This window comes from Myzus persicae, unplaced genomic scaffold, assembly GCF_001856785.1.
Source record: "Myzus persicae strain clone G006 unplaced genomic scaffold, MPER_G0061.0, whole genome shotgun sequence".
In the NCBI taxonomy this organism is placed as follows: domain Eukaryota; kingdom Metazoa; phylum Arthropoda; class Insecta; order Hemiptera; family Aphididae; genus Myzus; species Myzus persicae.
In genome coordinates this window covers 167813-184167 of record NW_019101247.1, presented here as the reverse complement: position 1 = coordinate 184167, position 16355 = coordinate 167813, and the positions used below count along the sequence as shown (strand labels likewise).

The 16355-nt window shown below is 29.9% G+C and overlaps 1 protein-coding gene across 1 annotated transcript in view; it reads right to left on the bottom strand.

The window, feature by feature from the left end:
* The window catches only part of LOC111028390 (tRNA dimethylallyltransferase, mitochondrial), a 97030-nt gene extending 82813 nt beyond the window's left edge, over positions 1 to 14217 (bottom strand). The window contains exon 1 of the mRNA XM_022307019.1: positions 13884 to 14217. Coding sequence (XP_022162711.1) covers positions 13884 to 14156 — 273 coding nt within the window. The 5' untranslated portion in view covers positions 14157 to 14217. The remainder of the gene's footprint in view (positions 1 to 13883) is intronic.
* Between the last annotated feature and the right edge of the window lie 2138 nt (positions 14218 to 16355).

Below are 16355 nucleotides of genomic sequence, written 5' to 3'. Positions count from 1 at the left end.
TTTGAATACTCAATAAGGCACACGAACAGAACACTAAAGTGCAGCTATATTAAATTGAATTATTTTTACCCTTATCAATTTAATATATTTAATTGTTAAACAAGTAAGAAAACTCTAAAGGAAAATCACTCTATTATCTGACTTCCTGTTCCTAGACATTATTTATGAGCCCAAAATGAAACGAATCTATTATATAGCTATACAACCAAAAATAATGGATGTTACCATACCTTTAATCCAATTCAATATGTTAAGATTTGAATAACTATAATACTATGGAAACATGTTTAAACAATAAAAATGATAACGTGATAAATACAGACTAGTAAACTTTGATTTAAAACTCAAATGACAAAAATAATAATAACTTAATTAGTAATAAACATTGTTTTAAATATGGTTGCTATATTACAACCAACCCGTTCTGTACACCAACATCAGAAATGTATTCCTTTTTAAGAATCGTATATTATTTTGAGATGTTTACACGAATGTAAAGCTCAATAATAATTATTAATTATTATAAATATATTAACAACACCCACCTAACATACCAAAAAAGAATCAAATTTAAAAATTACAATCAAATCCGTTTACTTATTAAATACAAAAAATTTGCCACGACTACATCAAAATTAATACGTTATTGAAACTTTCGCCGGACGAAAATTCACTATAAACCCGTTTTTTACACAACACTATGTATTTGGACGTACGCGCGGAATTCGCAGTCTTTGAACCAGCGGGTCACGGAGTTTTTGCACGTAATATTATCATAACGAGTCTATTTTTATATACAACTCGAACCAATTGCGTGTATATAAATAAAAGGAAGAAAACTGCGATTTTAAAACGCGGCGCGGCGTTTAATTCGTAAAAATACATCGGACCAGACCGATGCTGGTGGCATTATTTTTTCCTACACGGTATTCAAGGCCAAGCGTGCAAAACGTATGTATGTGCGTGCGTGCGTGTAATACACGAATTCGCAATAAATTTAACACCCCCGTAAAATGTACGCGTGGCACAGAAGAATACCACATAATATTGTAACTATGTCAAGCTACGTCATCGCCGCCAGAAAACGTCTCAAGGCCCGTCTGGATAGTATTTAAATGGTATAGAAGATGAGGAGAGGAGAGAAAAAACCACTCGCGTATTTTACATGCGGTTGCCGGATAAACGAAATTTTTTTTAAATCATAATTCAGCTACGGCCATTGAAATAATATATTGTTTCGTGTCATTTTATAAGCGAGAAAAAAGTTAGAATTTTTATTTATTACGATTATCATTTTTTTTTTTGTTTGTTTGCTCCAACAAAAAACTTATCCCCCACACCGCGTACGAATGCAAATTACTAACCTACGGTGACGCGGGCTCGTTCGAAAGATCATGGCCAACGGTTGGCCTGTGCATTACGAACAACCGTTGTCACCGCCGCCGGTTTCGTAATATGCCGATCGGTCGTGGTGGGAGGGAAATCGGACTAGAGTACAATTTTCTGCGTCGAACGTGTGACAACGATTTGGCAAAATACACCTAGAAATACAAATACTAACACTTTTCTTCTCAAAACTAATGAACAGGAGAAAAATATTTAATGCAATAATTATCGTTAATAATAATATAAGTTGATCGCGTCTACACAAATAGGTTTTAACATCATGCGAGTACCCTATATACTGCACATATATTATAATATTTGTACATGGTTAAGTAGTATATTATATATATATATATATATATATTATTTTGGCCCCATGAGGTTATTCACCTGCACCGCCTCACTATGGAAATTATTTCAAAGTCGATGTTCCCCTCTCTACGAGACGGTACACATATTTTAATGACATTTTTTTTTGTACATTACTAACGGAGGAGTCTTACTCAAACGAAACAACCATTGGCAAACGATCTCGGTTTCATATAATTAGTACCACATTGATCCTTACTGCGGTATTAGATATAACAGAGTATATACTACCAACACATTACATCACACAGCTGGTCTCAAATCTCCTTTTATGATCATACATGGCATTTGAATTAATTACTATTTTCGGATTTTGTCATATATGATGTGGTAGTTAGTAAAATACAAAAATCGTTAAGGATTAGGTGTTTTCTTTATTTTTTTTTAGTATACAAGACCAAAAATCAATCTAGTTTATAACTGACATGGTCACAATTATTTCTACCCTAATGTTAAACATTTTTATTTGTATACTGGTTTATTTACTGGTAAACTTTGAAAATGTTACTTCCTTCTAACAAACACCCAATTCTGTAACTAATAAATAAATGAATACATACACCCTGCGGTGAACAAAAAAAAATAAATTAACTTTTCTTTATACTCGTTTTAAAAGAATTTAGTATTTGAAGACAAACATTAAAAAAAACTCCCAACAAAACAGAAATGATATTTAAACCCAAAACAAACAATCTATGTTATTTTATTTATGAGAGTCATGTAAAAATAAAGGTTTGAAAAAAAAACCATTCGATATACGTTCAATAAGTATGATAGGTGGTGGGCAAACATTAAACAGTATTATATGTAGATAAATACTCCATGCCAGTCAAATGTTTTAGACAACAGTCGCTTTCACACATGCACGCACTCACTTCTATGGTTTTTATTTTAATCTCTCGGTGATAAAAGAAAATAAAGCATTACGATGATTCGAGGTATTTTTACTGGCTGGTCCGCGGCTGTAACTCTGCAGTTTAGATTAAGCGCCACGCAGTCACCGTTTATAGCGGTAGTAATGAACTGTCAGTAGTTTGTACTTGCGGGTGAAAAGTAGTCCGCAGGGCTCCTAAATAACATTCGACTAAATTTGGTTTGGAATGTACCTCGAACGTGCCAGTGATGTCAAGTGTGTGAAAATACACAGAATTTATTATTAAAACGAAAACGAGCGCCCATGAGGTACACATATTTGGGTACAAACTACATTCGCGTTTGAACGTGATTCGAGAGAAAATTTAACGGTTCGCGCGAAGTTGAACGTACGACGCCGTGTTGACGAATGGGAGAAAAAAATTCCGATTTACATACAGCAGCCCCGCGTGCACAGGTATAATCGAGTGTAACCTTTTAAGCTAAACTGTACAAGGCTAATATCGGTCACTGACTGTATATACGATTCGTAAAATATTAACTGGTTTTAAACAGAAAACAATAACATAATATAAATCAGCATTACAGTTTGTTTAAATGTGTAACCCCTCAGAAGTAAAATTGGACCAACTTCCGGTTAACAAAAGAAGTTTAATAATGTCTTGTTGAACTATAAACACCTATAACTGGTGATTCTTGAATAATAAAATGGTTCTCAATGACATATTCTTAAACGTTTTAAGAACCATTTAATAAATGCACATATATAGATTATAGTTATTATTATTGAACTTGAAAAAAAGTGAAACAGTCTATTGGTAGTTCAACTTAAGATACATAGGTATATTATACGTACAATATTGGTCTCACTATCAATTATTATAAAATATATACATATTGTTAATATTATTTAAGTATCAACATGTTCATTATTAACTAAGTAGCTAATAAATATATGTATTTAAATGAAGGAAAAAACTTTCAAAGTGAATAAGATGAAGAAAAATAAATTTCTTAGAAATTATTGAAACATACATAAGAAATCATCCATAACTTGAAATTCAAAGAACGTGCAACAAGATTTCTTGTATTTGTACAATATTCAATGTTTTTCAAAATACGACATAATAGTATATAATCAATAGCAAAATTATTAAAATGTGTAATAGTTAAAATGTAGGTGTACTATAAAAGTTAAATAATATTACAGATAACAATAGAAGGTACTTACAATTAATAATTTAACATTTAAGTGAATTCAAAAATTAAATGTCAAAATTGAATAATATTTAAATATTGTTGTACCTATACTAAGCTTCTATACTTATAACCTAACCATCTTAAGAAAATACTTCCTTCTATATATATATATATATTATAACACATAGGTATATTTTTTTAGAAATAAAATAATCACAAGCCTTTTAAAGCAGCAGTAAACTAAAATAAACTGAATACCTACATTTGAAAAATATCTACCGTAAGCTCTAAGGTATAATTTTTACATGCTGAACATTATAGATTCACTGTTATTACTCCTGACATAAGCATAAAATAATTTTTAACTCTACATCATCAAATACCAAGAACAGATCACTAAAACAACATATTTTAAGGATATATTAAAACTCTAACTCGGTTAAATAAATAAAACATGAGTTGATCTTATGTTATACCATTATTTATAGTTTTTAAAACGAATATTTAAGTTTATTATTATAAAATAATTTATGATGTCATATGGATAAAATATTTAAATGCTTACATTTTGCTATAAAAAAATTATAAAAAAAATCATCATCATTTTTTTCGGATTTGGTGTTAATTAGGCAATAATATATTATTATATTTATGTACCGTCTACTTGGGAATGCAATTAATAAATTATACACAATCATTATAGGAACTTGTTCAATCATTTATCATAGTATATTTTAAATATTTGTATAAATATAGAATTAAGAGTTCATAATACAATTAAAATATGTTATCATTACAGTTCAAGTTCAAAATCCTTTGTTCGATGATTATTGAATGGCGAACATTTTTCATACAAACTATAACAAGTACCGATGTACAATATTAAAGCTTTGAAGATATTAGTTTTTGCGCATTATATTATGTCAGTATGACAAACACCTTTCTATTATTATTAGCTTATTATTCTACTATGGTATTAAATTTGCCGTACTATACACAATAATGTACTAAGATAATTCTCAAACCATAAGTCTATTCATACATTGTCTAAAAAGACAATAATTAATTAAATAATTGTGAATGCCTCTAGAATATTAAAATTAATGGGACACAGACATTTCAATTATTTGTACCCATCACTACAAAGAGTTTTCATGCAGCATGTACATTTAACGTATTCACGCAAGTGGCTAGTCTTTATACAGTTATCTTTCTAAATAACAAATAAATAAAACAAATTCACATTTTAATTTTCACACAAGTCGAATCATCGTTCTTATTCCAAATTATAGTAACGAAATAAATAGGCATTACAAACAAATTTTTCTGTGATTACGTATCAACAACAGTCAAGCATATTGTGAATTGTGATAGAAATAAACCAATGTATAGGATAAGAGTATATTATCACAGTTAGGGATACCGTCTCAAGGTCGAAATGCATAACATACACATACCTAAAACTTAATAATTTATAAATATAATTATTAATCAGTAATTGCTCATTAGTCATGACCTCATTATAATTAAACTTTTCATAGCAAAATTCAAAAATAGTTGCAAAAATTACTTATGTTTATACTTAACTCGCTTAATTTAAAAAAAATTTTAATTATGTAAATATATATATTATGTATACGTAGTTAATAATCAGTACAATATTAATTAATTATGAGTAACGACTATCTTTAAATGTACTTAGTAGGTATAAATATATTATTTAAATGCATAGCAAAATTGTGATCATAAAAACATAACCATAATGGTATAACCAATAGCTTAATAGAAATATCTAATACTAATTTATAATTTTTATAACGTTAACTTAAGAATTGAAACAAATATGGTAACTCCTAATTTAATAGGGTTCAAAACTTCGAAACAATAGAAACATTACAGAACGTTAAACGAGTTTCTTAAAAAAGCAATCAATTTTAAATACATAAAAACAAACATACCTAATTGATTTTGTTATTATTGAAGATAATATTTTAAATAGGTAGGTAAGCGAATAATAAATAATGTATTGTTGAAGAAAAATGAAACAAACAAACCGTAGGATTATTATGTATTTAAGAAACAGGGAGCAGAACAAAAGCTTGTTGGTGCCAACAAACACATTGAATGAGTAGAAACATTCAAATCTTTAGTAAGTATACAATCCTTTACTGAAATAGTCCGAAATCCGAACGTATATGTTACGATAGTCATAAATACGATACGGCGTGTCGGTGAAAGAGGGGAGAGTTAGGTCGGTGGTTTAATAGCAACGATTCTTTTCTTTTTTTATGAACGATCGTAAATGCTCAGCGCTGTTGGCCTTGGTGTTTACTAGACACGAATATAAAATATGTACACACAACAAAAGGGCGAAAAATCGAACAGAGAAAAAGGCAAGCACTAAGTGGTGGGTGAGAAATGTATGTATACGTTAGGGCCAACGTCCATATGATATGCGCGAGAGGCACCCGAAGAACGATTCATTTTTTGATAATAATATGAAATAATGAAGATAAATACTTTTCACTTTCAAGCGATTTCCCAACGTGTCTTTAATTCAAACTTCCGCGGTTCACATATCAGGAAAATGCATACATTGTAGGTAATAAGTAATTACATGTGGCTTACATTAGCTATATTATAATATGATAAATAGTGTATACCAATTTAGTTTCATTCAATAATTCCCAATTCACCGTTATGGCTGTATACAGAGAATTATGTTCAGATATATTTTGTGCGTACATCAATTTTTGAAGGACGCGGTTCTATTTTTTTTTTACTGGCGCCATATTCTAATCGCTCAGACTTAGATAATAAAAAAAAAAACACTTGGATTGGCAACAAAAAAACGCGTGTTACAGGTCAAGTACACTTATGCTATTCGGAAGTAGCAATCCACTATAACCGACAAGTATCCAAAATCGTAAAATTAATTTTTGTCAAAACAATAAGATTAGTATCTTAGGTACAAGATAAATATCACAGACATTTTCTTTTTACTGATTTATTTATAAGTTAAATCATAACATTTTTACATTCATGTTGCAATACTTATAAATAATTTTTAAAAAATTAATTAAGATAAATACAGTAAAAACCTAATGATACTTGAGATCGTCTTTTCCCAACTAAATATGTAATAGTCTAACCTTAGGTTTCACTTTATACAACCACGAAATTGTTTTGTTTCAAACATCATACAGTTTCCTTACATTAGAAAAGGTATTGATACTGATAAAATTAAACAATACATTAGAATCTACAATCTGAAATTTATATTAGAGGATCTTGACTCTCGAGAAGAACATAATGAGATGGTTAATTACTGGGAAATACTTTGAATCAATCATTTCTATTTTAACCTAAACATCTTTATGTACAACCTACAAGCTTTCCCCTCTGTAAGATATTTTTTTTATTTAATTCTCGAGTAAATTCCGTAAAGTAAAAATATCAATAACGTTAATAATGATGTTCAATTTGAATAATAAAACGCAATCAAATTTTTTAAGTACCCCATTTATGACAGTAAAACTGTAAGGTAATTCCGAGGTAATTCATTGCTTAAAAATCATTAATAAACCAATTATTGTTTTAAATCTACATAATATAAGGTACGTTATCAATTTTATATTACACTTAGCAATATTATTAGTTATTACAGTTCGTAATTATGTCTAGTACAATGTATAGGCACAACTATTCCTTTCAATTTTAGATTCCGAGCGAAACGAGTTAAATATTATTTTTATTACTTTTTTTGTAAATCATCACGTTTTTGGGGAAAAATTTGATCCTATCTTTCTACATTATGTGTGTTTTTTCTACTTTCTAGTAATATCTATTTAGAGCTTTTGCAGGTCAAAAATAGTTAATATCCAGTACTTTTCTTAATAATTAGAAAAAACGAAATACTGCAAGCTACTAAAAAGGCTTGTTGTGATTCATTCAAAAAGAGATAAAGATAATCGTAAACACATGACATTTTCACCATATACTTATATCAACATTTTGTAGACATAATTTATATTTAAAATATTTTTTAGTTTTTTAAATTAAGTCTAAGTCATACTTAATACTATGGTAAATAACCTTAAATAACAATATTATTTTATACGTAAATTAACATAAATAGTTAGTAACAATAATATAATCAGATGAACCAATTATACCTCTATTTATTTAGATTATACTAGTCTTCATGGGATTTTTATGACTACAACTACCAAATTGCAACGTAGTGACACTCATAGAAAATAGGCGAGAATTATCTATCCAAAATAACTCTCAAAATTAAAATTAATGTAATTGACATATAATATTTTTAATGACCAATAATAACCTCAATCAACGTCAAATTGTAAAAGGATATTACAATTTTTTGAAGCAATTGTCAATTAATTGATTAATTTCGAATAATGGAAACAAAATACATAATATTATCAAATAAAATACGACATTAAGAATAATAATATTTAGGTATATGCTTTTAATTCATTGTATGTAAACATATTTATGAATAATTGTTTTTAACTGTAAATAATACTACAATATTGCATATTCATATTTACTGTTTGAAAATAAAAATATGAAATTACAATTAAGTACGTGCATCAAACAATTACCATGAAAGATTTGTCAATGCATTTTGTTTGCGCAAGACATGATGTTAACTAAACATAGGATAGGACCTTACATATGGTTAAAAAAAATGTAAAATGAAAGAGAAAAAGTTCTGAAAATACCATTAAAACGTATAGCAGCATCCAACAATGCTGTGTGCTCGGGGCTTATCTTGAAAAAATATTGTGTATAATAAAGAAATGGAGCCCTCGTTATAACAACAGGCGAAAAAACCGGTTTCCCAGTATTCAGCCACGGCACTCAATAGAAACGCCGAAAACCGGCAGGCGATATTTCTTGGGTTTGTAGGTATTTTTTTTCCGTCGCATAAGGACTATAGGCTATTATTTCTTCAACAAATAAATCACGAGGGATCATATGGAGCGTGGTAAATTTCGTGGAAGAATAGGAACTCAGATTTTTCGAGGGGAACGCGATTCAATATCGCCAATAAATAAAAATAATTGGGTTTTGCGAATAAAATATTTAAACATATGTAAATAATGAGACTATATCAAATTTAAAACAGTACCACAAAAACTTCAACAATAGAAGTATTTACAATTAAATATATAAAATAAAAATATATTAGTTGAAATAACTTGAACAAAGCCAAATTATTATGGAATGTTTTAATTTAATAATTTACGTATGTGTAAACGTATGTTAGAAGAAATTACTACTTTGTATGATTTTGCAAGTCAACATATATCAATAGGTAATTTCTTATAATGACTAGGCCGAAGAAATAAGTAGATATCCATAATAATAGGTCGAAATAATTTATGACAATACAATTAATAATACTGTGGGTAGGTTGCATTAATAGAAACATCGCTTCTCGCCGGTCTTTCAAAAGCAAATTAAAAATTTTTTTTTTTAATTTAAATTTTCATATCATAATTTTATTTTGTTTTTGATTATAAAACTGAATAGAAATTTGACTATATTTTAATTTGTATGTTTTATTAATATTTATTATTTATAAGTTCTATAGTATAAACTATAAATATACTAAAATAATTGTACATACGTAGTATAATATATTATACATTATATGTGTTTTAATAAAATACAACATAAACTAGGCATGCAATGTATGGAATTAAATTAATATTTTTTGTAAATAAGTATTATCTATCAAAACTACCTATATATTTTATTAATAAATATTAGTTTTTGGAAACATAAAACGTACTTCAAATAATTCAAACAAAGAATATACTTAAATTGTTGGTTGTGAATCACATCGTACGTGTGTCAATATTTGGTTATAAAAAAATAATAATAGAATTTTAGCAATAAAAAAACTAATTTTAATATTTAGGTCACGTCATATACAGACTACTGTCTACTTAGGCGTACTAAACACAATTATATATAATTGCATATATATTTTAAAATTAATACGATTATTGAAATAATTTTAAAAAACAAGCTACCCATAATGGAATCAAAAAAAACGGCCAAAGTGTAATAAAATAAAATATAATTAAAATTGAATACATAAAAATTATGTCTAGCAGAACAGTTATTAAGATATACATAAAAATGAACGGAACTCATAAAAGTATGACATCATTGAATTTGTACAGTTTAAATCATTTAACCATTATATATTACAAGAGTTAATTGAATAGGAACTCTCCCTGATTCTTTAAAATACTGGACAGAATAAAAACTTTATTTAAATAATTTAATATACATTGTAAATTAGCTTCAACAGTAATCGTCGACTTATAAGAATGAAACGGACAAAATGAAACTAACCACCTTCGGACGGTTTAAAGTAATATACCTACACATATTGCTATACAATATGAAGAGGGAACAATTCCCTAACTCATGCGATATGGTAGATAGATAAACTAGATGATTGTGATAAAAAAAAAATTGGTATATTCAAAAGACAGTTATATAAAATTATGTGTATGCATATTCAATATATACTTGGGTAGGTACCTATATTATGTTCGTATACGTATTGAATCATATGCCAGTGTATTATCTTTGATTCCCCAGGGTACTTGCTGTATAGGATAAAAGAAACAAGAATTTCTCGTTTTACGTCATTAATATTATGCAATTTCATTCAAAACGCGGCAAGAAGGTCGTATATATACTTTGACACCTAGTAAAATCGAATTATACAACAGAGAACACATATTTAGCACCAATAGTTGATTTTAATGTGTATAAAAGTGACAGTGGGAGATCTATAAAAAATATTTTATAAATATATTATACAGGTTGAGTGCATCAACGTTTTTTTAGACACTGTTAGAAAACATTTTTTACGTAATTTATCTAAGTCATTACAAAACGACATTTAAGAAAAAAAGTTATATTTTTATGGCTACCTACATTTGTATAAGTTTGTTACTTTTTGAATGACAACATACATTTTTAATTTTATCCTCCGTAGCAGAATGAATATTTTCTGGGTATTCAATCGATAAAAATCTAATTTTGATTACTTAGTCAATTAGATATAATATAAAAGTATTCAACGTTTAGATGAGCTGAGTCGAGTGTCACAGGGTACCTAAAAATATTCTGCTTTAGCCTATGAAATTAAAAAATGTATGCATTGCTATTATTCAAAAAATTAAAAATCAAAAATTGGTTACAATACAAAATAGTATAGTGATACTTAATATAATTTTTTTCAAAAACAATTGCTAAATTGTGTTTGTTTTACGTTTAAATAATTACACTGTTCAACGAGTATACTTAGATTGTCTTCATTGTTAATCGGATACAATAAACCAACCTAACCAAAATAATACGATAATTTCCAAAAAAAAACTACACTTCGGTAGAAATAAAATGATGATGGCGTCTCATTTTTTTTCTAGTTGGAAGTTAAAAGTTTTCTATTCCTAAGTTTGTATGACAGGTTTAGTGCTCTATTTTTGCCTCTACAGACGTATCCAACGAGTGGGCCTCTTCATGTACACATACATATTACACACACAGTGATTTACAAACTACTAATTATGAATAAATAATGCACATGTTTAACTGCCAAACATGTGATGTGTCAAGTGTGGTACTATACTTTGTCATATGGTCACCACAATCACGAAGAACAAATATTGCACACGTGGATATTAGAAATTAACAACCGATTCCCCTCTTGGTGTTGGGCTCTATAGTCTATACTATGTAGTTGATACCCCGCTGCAAAATAATTAACAAAACAGAACTTGTTGCTTTATCATAATAATTTATATTTAACACCATAGAAATTATTTCCATAAAATAAAAACAATAATGTTGTACGTAATACCTATAATTATAAATTCCCCCAAATTTAAAATGTTGAACTTTATTAATTAGTACTTTTTCCAAATATTTTATAATGTTTGTAGAACATTTTTCATCAATAAATAATTACTACGATTCGATTATTTCCGGAGTAAATTCTGTACTTCGGTATTTATAAAAACGTTTATTCAAAAAAAAAAATATGTATACTAAATACATACCTATACCTGTTACTAACAGTAAATGAATTGTAAGTGTATTGATATGTTTTAGAGATGAGAAAAGAAGAATTTATCATTCAAGGACAAACATAAAAATTTAATAAATAATTGTAATTACTAATTAGTAAAAGTCTACCTACCTAATTATGTAGTATATAATATTATGTAAAACAGTAACGATTGGTGAAACATAGTACCTATAAACTTACTACTTAAAATAGTACAATTACTCAAGTTAATACTAAAGAATACATTTTAATTTAATATTTCAAAATTAATATCATAATACGAGTCACAAATATATTATTCAATTAAAATTCAATAAAATTGTATTTATTATTTCGTGATAATAGACACATCACACATAATTTGTTGTAGAACTCAATAATTACATTTCAAACTGTTATTGTTATGTTATTGTTGAAAAAAATGTAAACCATAATACGATGTAGATATATAAATTGAATAATTGTTACCCAATGTGTCTAGTCGGACCGTAGCTTAGACCCAATCTACTGTTATGGCATAAATTGTACGCATTTATTATTAGTTTTTACATAATATTATTGTTATTTATTAGTTATTACTTATTACCAAAAAAACTAAGAATTAAGAAGTTAATCAAACTATTTTATTTAATTACATCAAATTAATTCCCAAGCCCACGCGGACACAAAGCTTCGTTATTACTTATTATTATTATTTTTTGTAGAGGCATAACGGCAAGTCATATTCTACTTGAAACGGTTAGAATGCAGGCATCATTACCTTGCCACCTAGTGTCTAAAAAATGCTTCATTATTTATTTAAAATTTAACTATTCGACAAATGTATTTACGTCATTAAAAATCACGTTAAAAGTACAAAAAAAATGACCTAGTATAATAAAAATAAAATGTTGAGCACGTAGCTAATCTCAATCTGCCTCAACGTAGTAGAACATTATGATCAATTATGATCAATTATATTTGACAAGATATGATTTAATATTTTTTAAAAATCAATAGCCAAAAATATTTTTTTTTAGGTTTTTATTTTATCTTAAACTCCTCAGTGACTTAAAAATATTGGACCATACCATCATTATTTATTTATAATACATTTTGATCATTATTTAACTGTCAACTTTCAAACTCATTGTAAATAGAAATGAGTTTGTGGAACAAATTACTTATTAGATGTTTTTATTTTTATTTTCTGTTTTTTTATTACTCAGAATAAACCAATGTATATGGTTCCAATCTAGATTCCAATGCATAAATAACGAAATTCAAGTTCATAAAAAAACTTATTATATTTTTTATTTTCCGGGATTTAGAAGTTGATTGAAAAAATTGATTTACGATACCCCTTATCACCACTATGATCGCTCCGTGGATGATTTTTTATTGAACTATGAAAAACAAACGAATTAAGTCGTTATCCGTGGCCAGTACATAACGGTTTCCGTTCAATACATAACATCCAACGTTATCGCAATTATCACGATTCTCAATAACAATAACAATAACAGCAATAATAACAATAATAAAAACAATAATAATATTAATTATTCTTCTTCTTCTTTCTTCTATTAATACAATATTATCTTAATCACTTCCGAAAACATTCATAACGATGATTGATAGTTGAGAGATACCCAGCGCACAGTGGCAACCCAATGTTTCAATGTACTCACGCACATACACACACACACATACACACATACACATGCACAGACACACACACACACAACAGTGCGAGATCTATTTTGACGGTCTAGCTTTTTACGAACTAATCGCAAAAAATGAGACAACAGAAAAAAAATACCTCGGGGTCATGAACTCGTGAGCTAATGCTCCACAAAACTTCATACCCACCCACCCACCAACCCAAGCATTTCGTGAACTTAACCTATTTAATCGATAACGAACGGAAACAACTCAACTAAGTACTTACTTGGATGGAATCGGCCGACACGACTTCGCCGCCCAGCTCCTGGGCTAGCCTCACACCGAGCTTCGTCTTGCCCGTGCCCGTGCACCCTACGACAGCGAACAGCGGTCGATCCTTCAGGCTCTTCGAATCCATGTCCTGGCGGTCGAGGCGAAAAGGGCGACGAGTACGGCACAGTGACGATGTCGACGCGAATCCCGGATTTTGGGCCGCGGCGGCGGTGAACGCGACGGAATTATTGCGTTTCGGATTCGCGAAAACCTTTTTCCAAAACATAACATAACCTCAAACACGTGCAATGTCGTTATCGCTTCGCGGCGTTATCACGGACGTACTCTGGCTCGGCGGCGATGCGGTCCGATGCGATGCGCTCCGATCGGCTTCGCCGGACGTTAGGTTGGCAGCCTGCTACGCGCCGCCGACCGGGCACTCACTCTCGCGCTTCCCCCACAACGCGCCGCCCGAATTTACATTGACGCCGCCGGTCGCGTCCCGGCTTTCCCGCGCAATCCGCTAGCCGCAGTCTACACACACTCTCTATGTGCCCTGCCGCCTTATGTTTTATTCAAATCACTTGCGGTCCGAGATTTTTAAATTAAGGGTATAATATGTTTGTACGCTCTTCGTGCTGTCGTAGAAACCACTTTCTCACTCATTGTCTCTCTCTCTCTCACTCACTCACTCAGTCACTCATTCCCACCCTCTCTCGTTGATCCAAGGGTCGACGGGGCCCATGTTATTATTTAAGTCTCAAATATTATGACTATAAATATTTACCGAAGGTATACCGTAAACATACGCCGCCAGGACCCACAGCCGTCCGCACAACAATATAATATACGATTCCAAACGATCATGACGTGCACACAGAAATTATTTACACACAAATACTTTTGTGGAATTTAAATTAACAATTGTTAGTGGCCGTCAAGGTATATTCTCCTCCGATATAATTCACACACGCAGCTCCCCCGTATTGTGAAGTTGTAACCTATAGACAGTGGTATACATTATAACGCATTAATAATAATATATTCGTACGAACTCAAAACAAATTACAAGGTGATCGTTATATTATACATTGATAACCGACTAAGTACCTATGATTTAGTTTGATTTATTTGTTCACTTATGACTTATACGAATCTGGTATCTATTAATATACATACACAATATTTTTCTTGATTATTGGATATTCAAATGTTCCATTGTTTAAACAAATATAATATAACTTCTTAAAAGTCATTATTTCAAATGTAATAATATAATATAGTTGATATATATTATAATAATATATCAGAACCGATAAAGAAGACGACGATCTACCTACCTACATTTTAATATTATCGACTAAATTATTCATATTATACATATAGTTTATTATCATTGATATTAAACTAATGGATGTGGCATTGTTACAAATATGTTGGCCAACACAACTGATACTATTGTTAAACCACGACATTATTGCATCTTTTTTAATTCTTGTTTGAAATATATTCGTTTCTTAATCGCCCGGAGCGTTTCTCTTTCCGTTTTATTGGCTAAAAAGCGTATGTCTATATTATTAAATCGAAGAAAGACCATAGAAATGCCGTATCAATGTTTATTATAGTGTTCAAATTATGAATCATACGAAACGGCGACAACGCATACTCAATGGCCAATACTCATACTTGTTTTACTGTTGTAGTTAAAATCATAAATCGCCATACAACGCGCTACCCGATAATTATAGTAGTATGCTTAACACAACTACCACGACTGAATATTTACTCAGATTTTACACACGTATTAAATTTAGATACCATAAAACCGTTATCATTTTCGTAGAGGTGGCAACTGCCCATTATACTCAAACGCAATTTATGCGCAATGAAAGGCTGATCCAACAACACCGCCTAATTCTCAATCTGTATTCTCTTTTTTTAGACAATATTGACACAAATTGACAAAACAAAACATGTTACTAAATGTTTTAAACATTTAGGTAGGTACCAAGTAGAAGGTGCATAGTAAAACTATGATTTGTTTTAGATTTAGAAAACAATGGTACATTACATATTAATTACAGAAGACCGGTGAATACGGCAATCATTTTTAGCTTAAACTAAAAATTAAAATGTGTTTAATATTATAGTGGGGCTCAAGCCTTATACACTCAATACTCGTACCAGGGACCTGGCAATACTTAAATGAAGTCCGACAGTACGACGTAATTCTCGGAAAACTGACTGCTCGTTTCAACGGACCGGAAGTGATGAAGCTCGGTGCAGGTTACTCGTACAACTGCAGTACACACTACACAAGTACAACTTCGTAGACGTACGGTAGCGATGCCAAAACATGGTTTGAGAATCAAACGACCACATAAAAACGAATTGATCGAGATAGGACGTTAGACAGAGATAACGTTTACCAAAGTTCAACCAACTACAATGTGGACCATCACGGTCGAGTCAGCCAATTTTATAC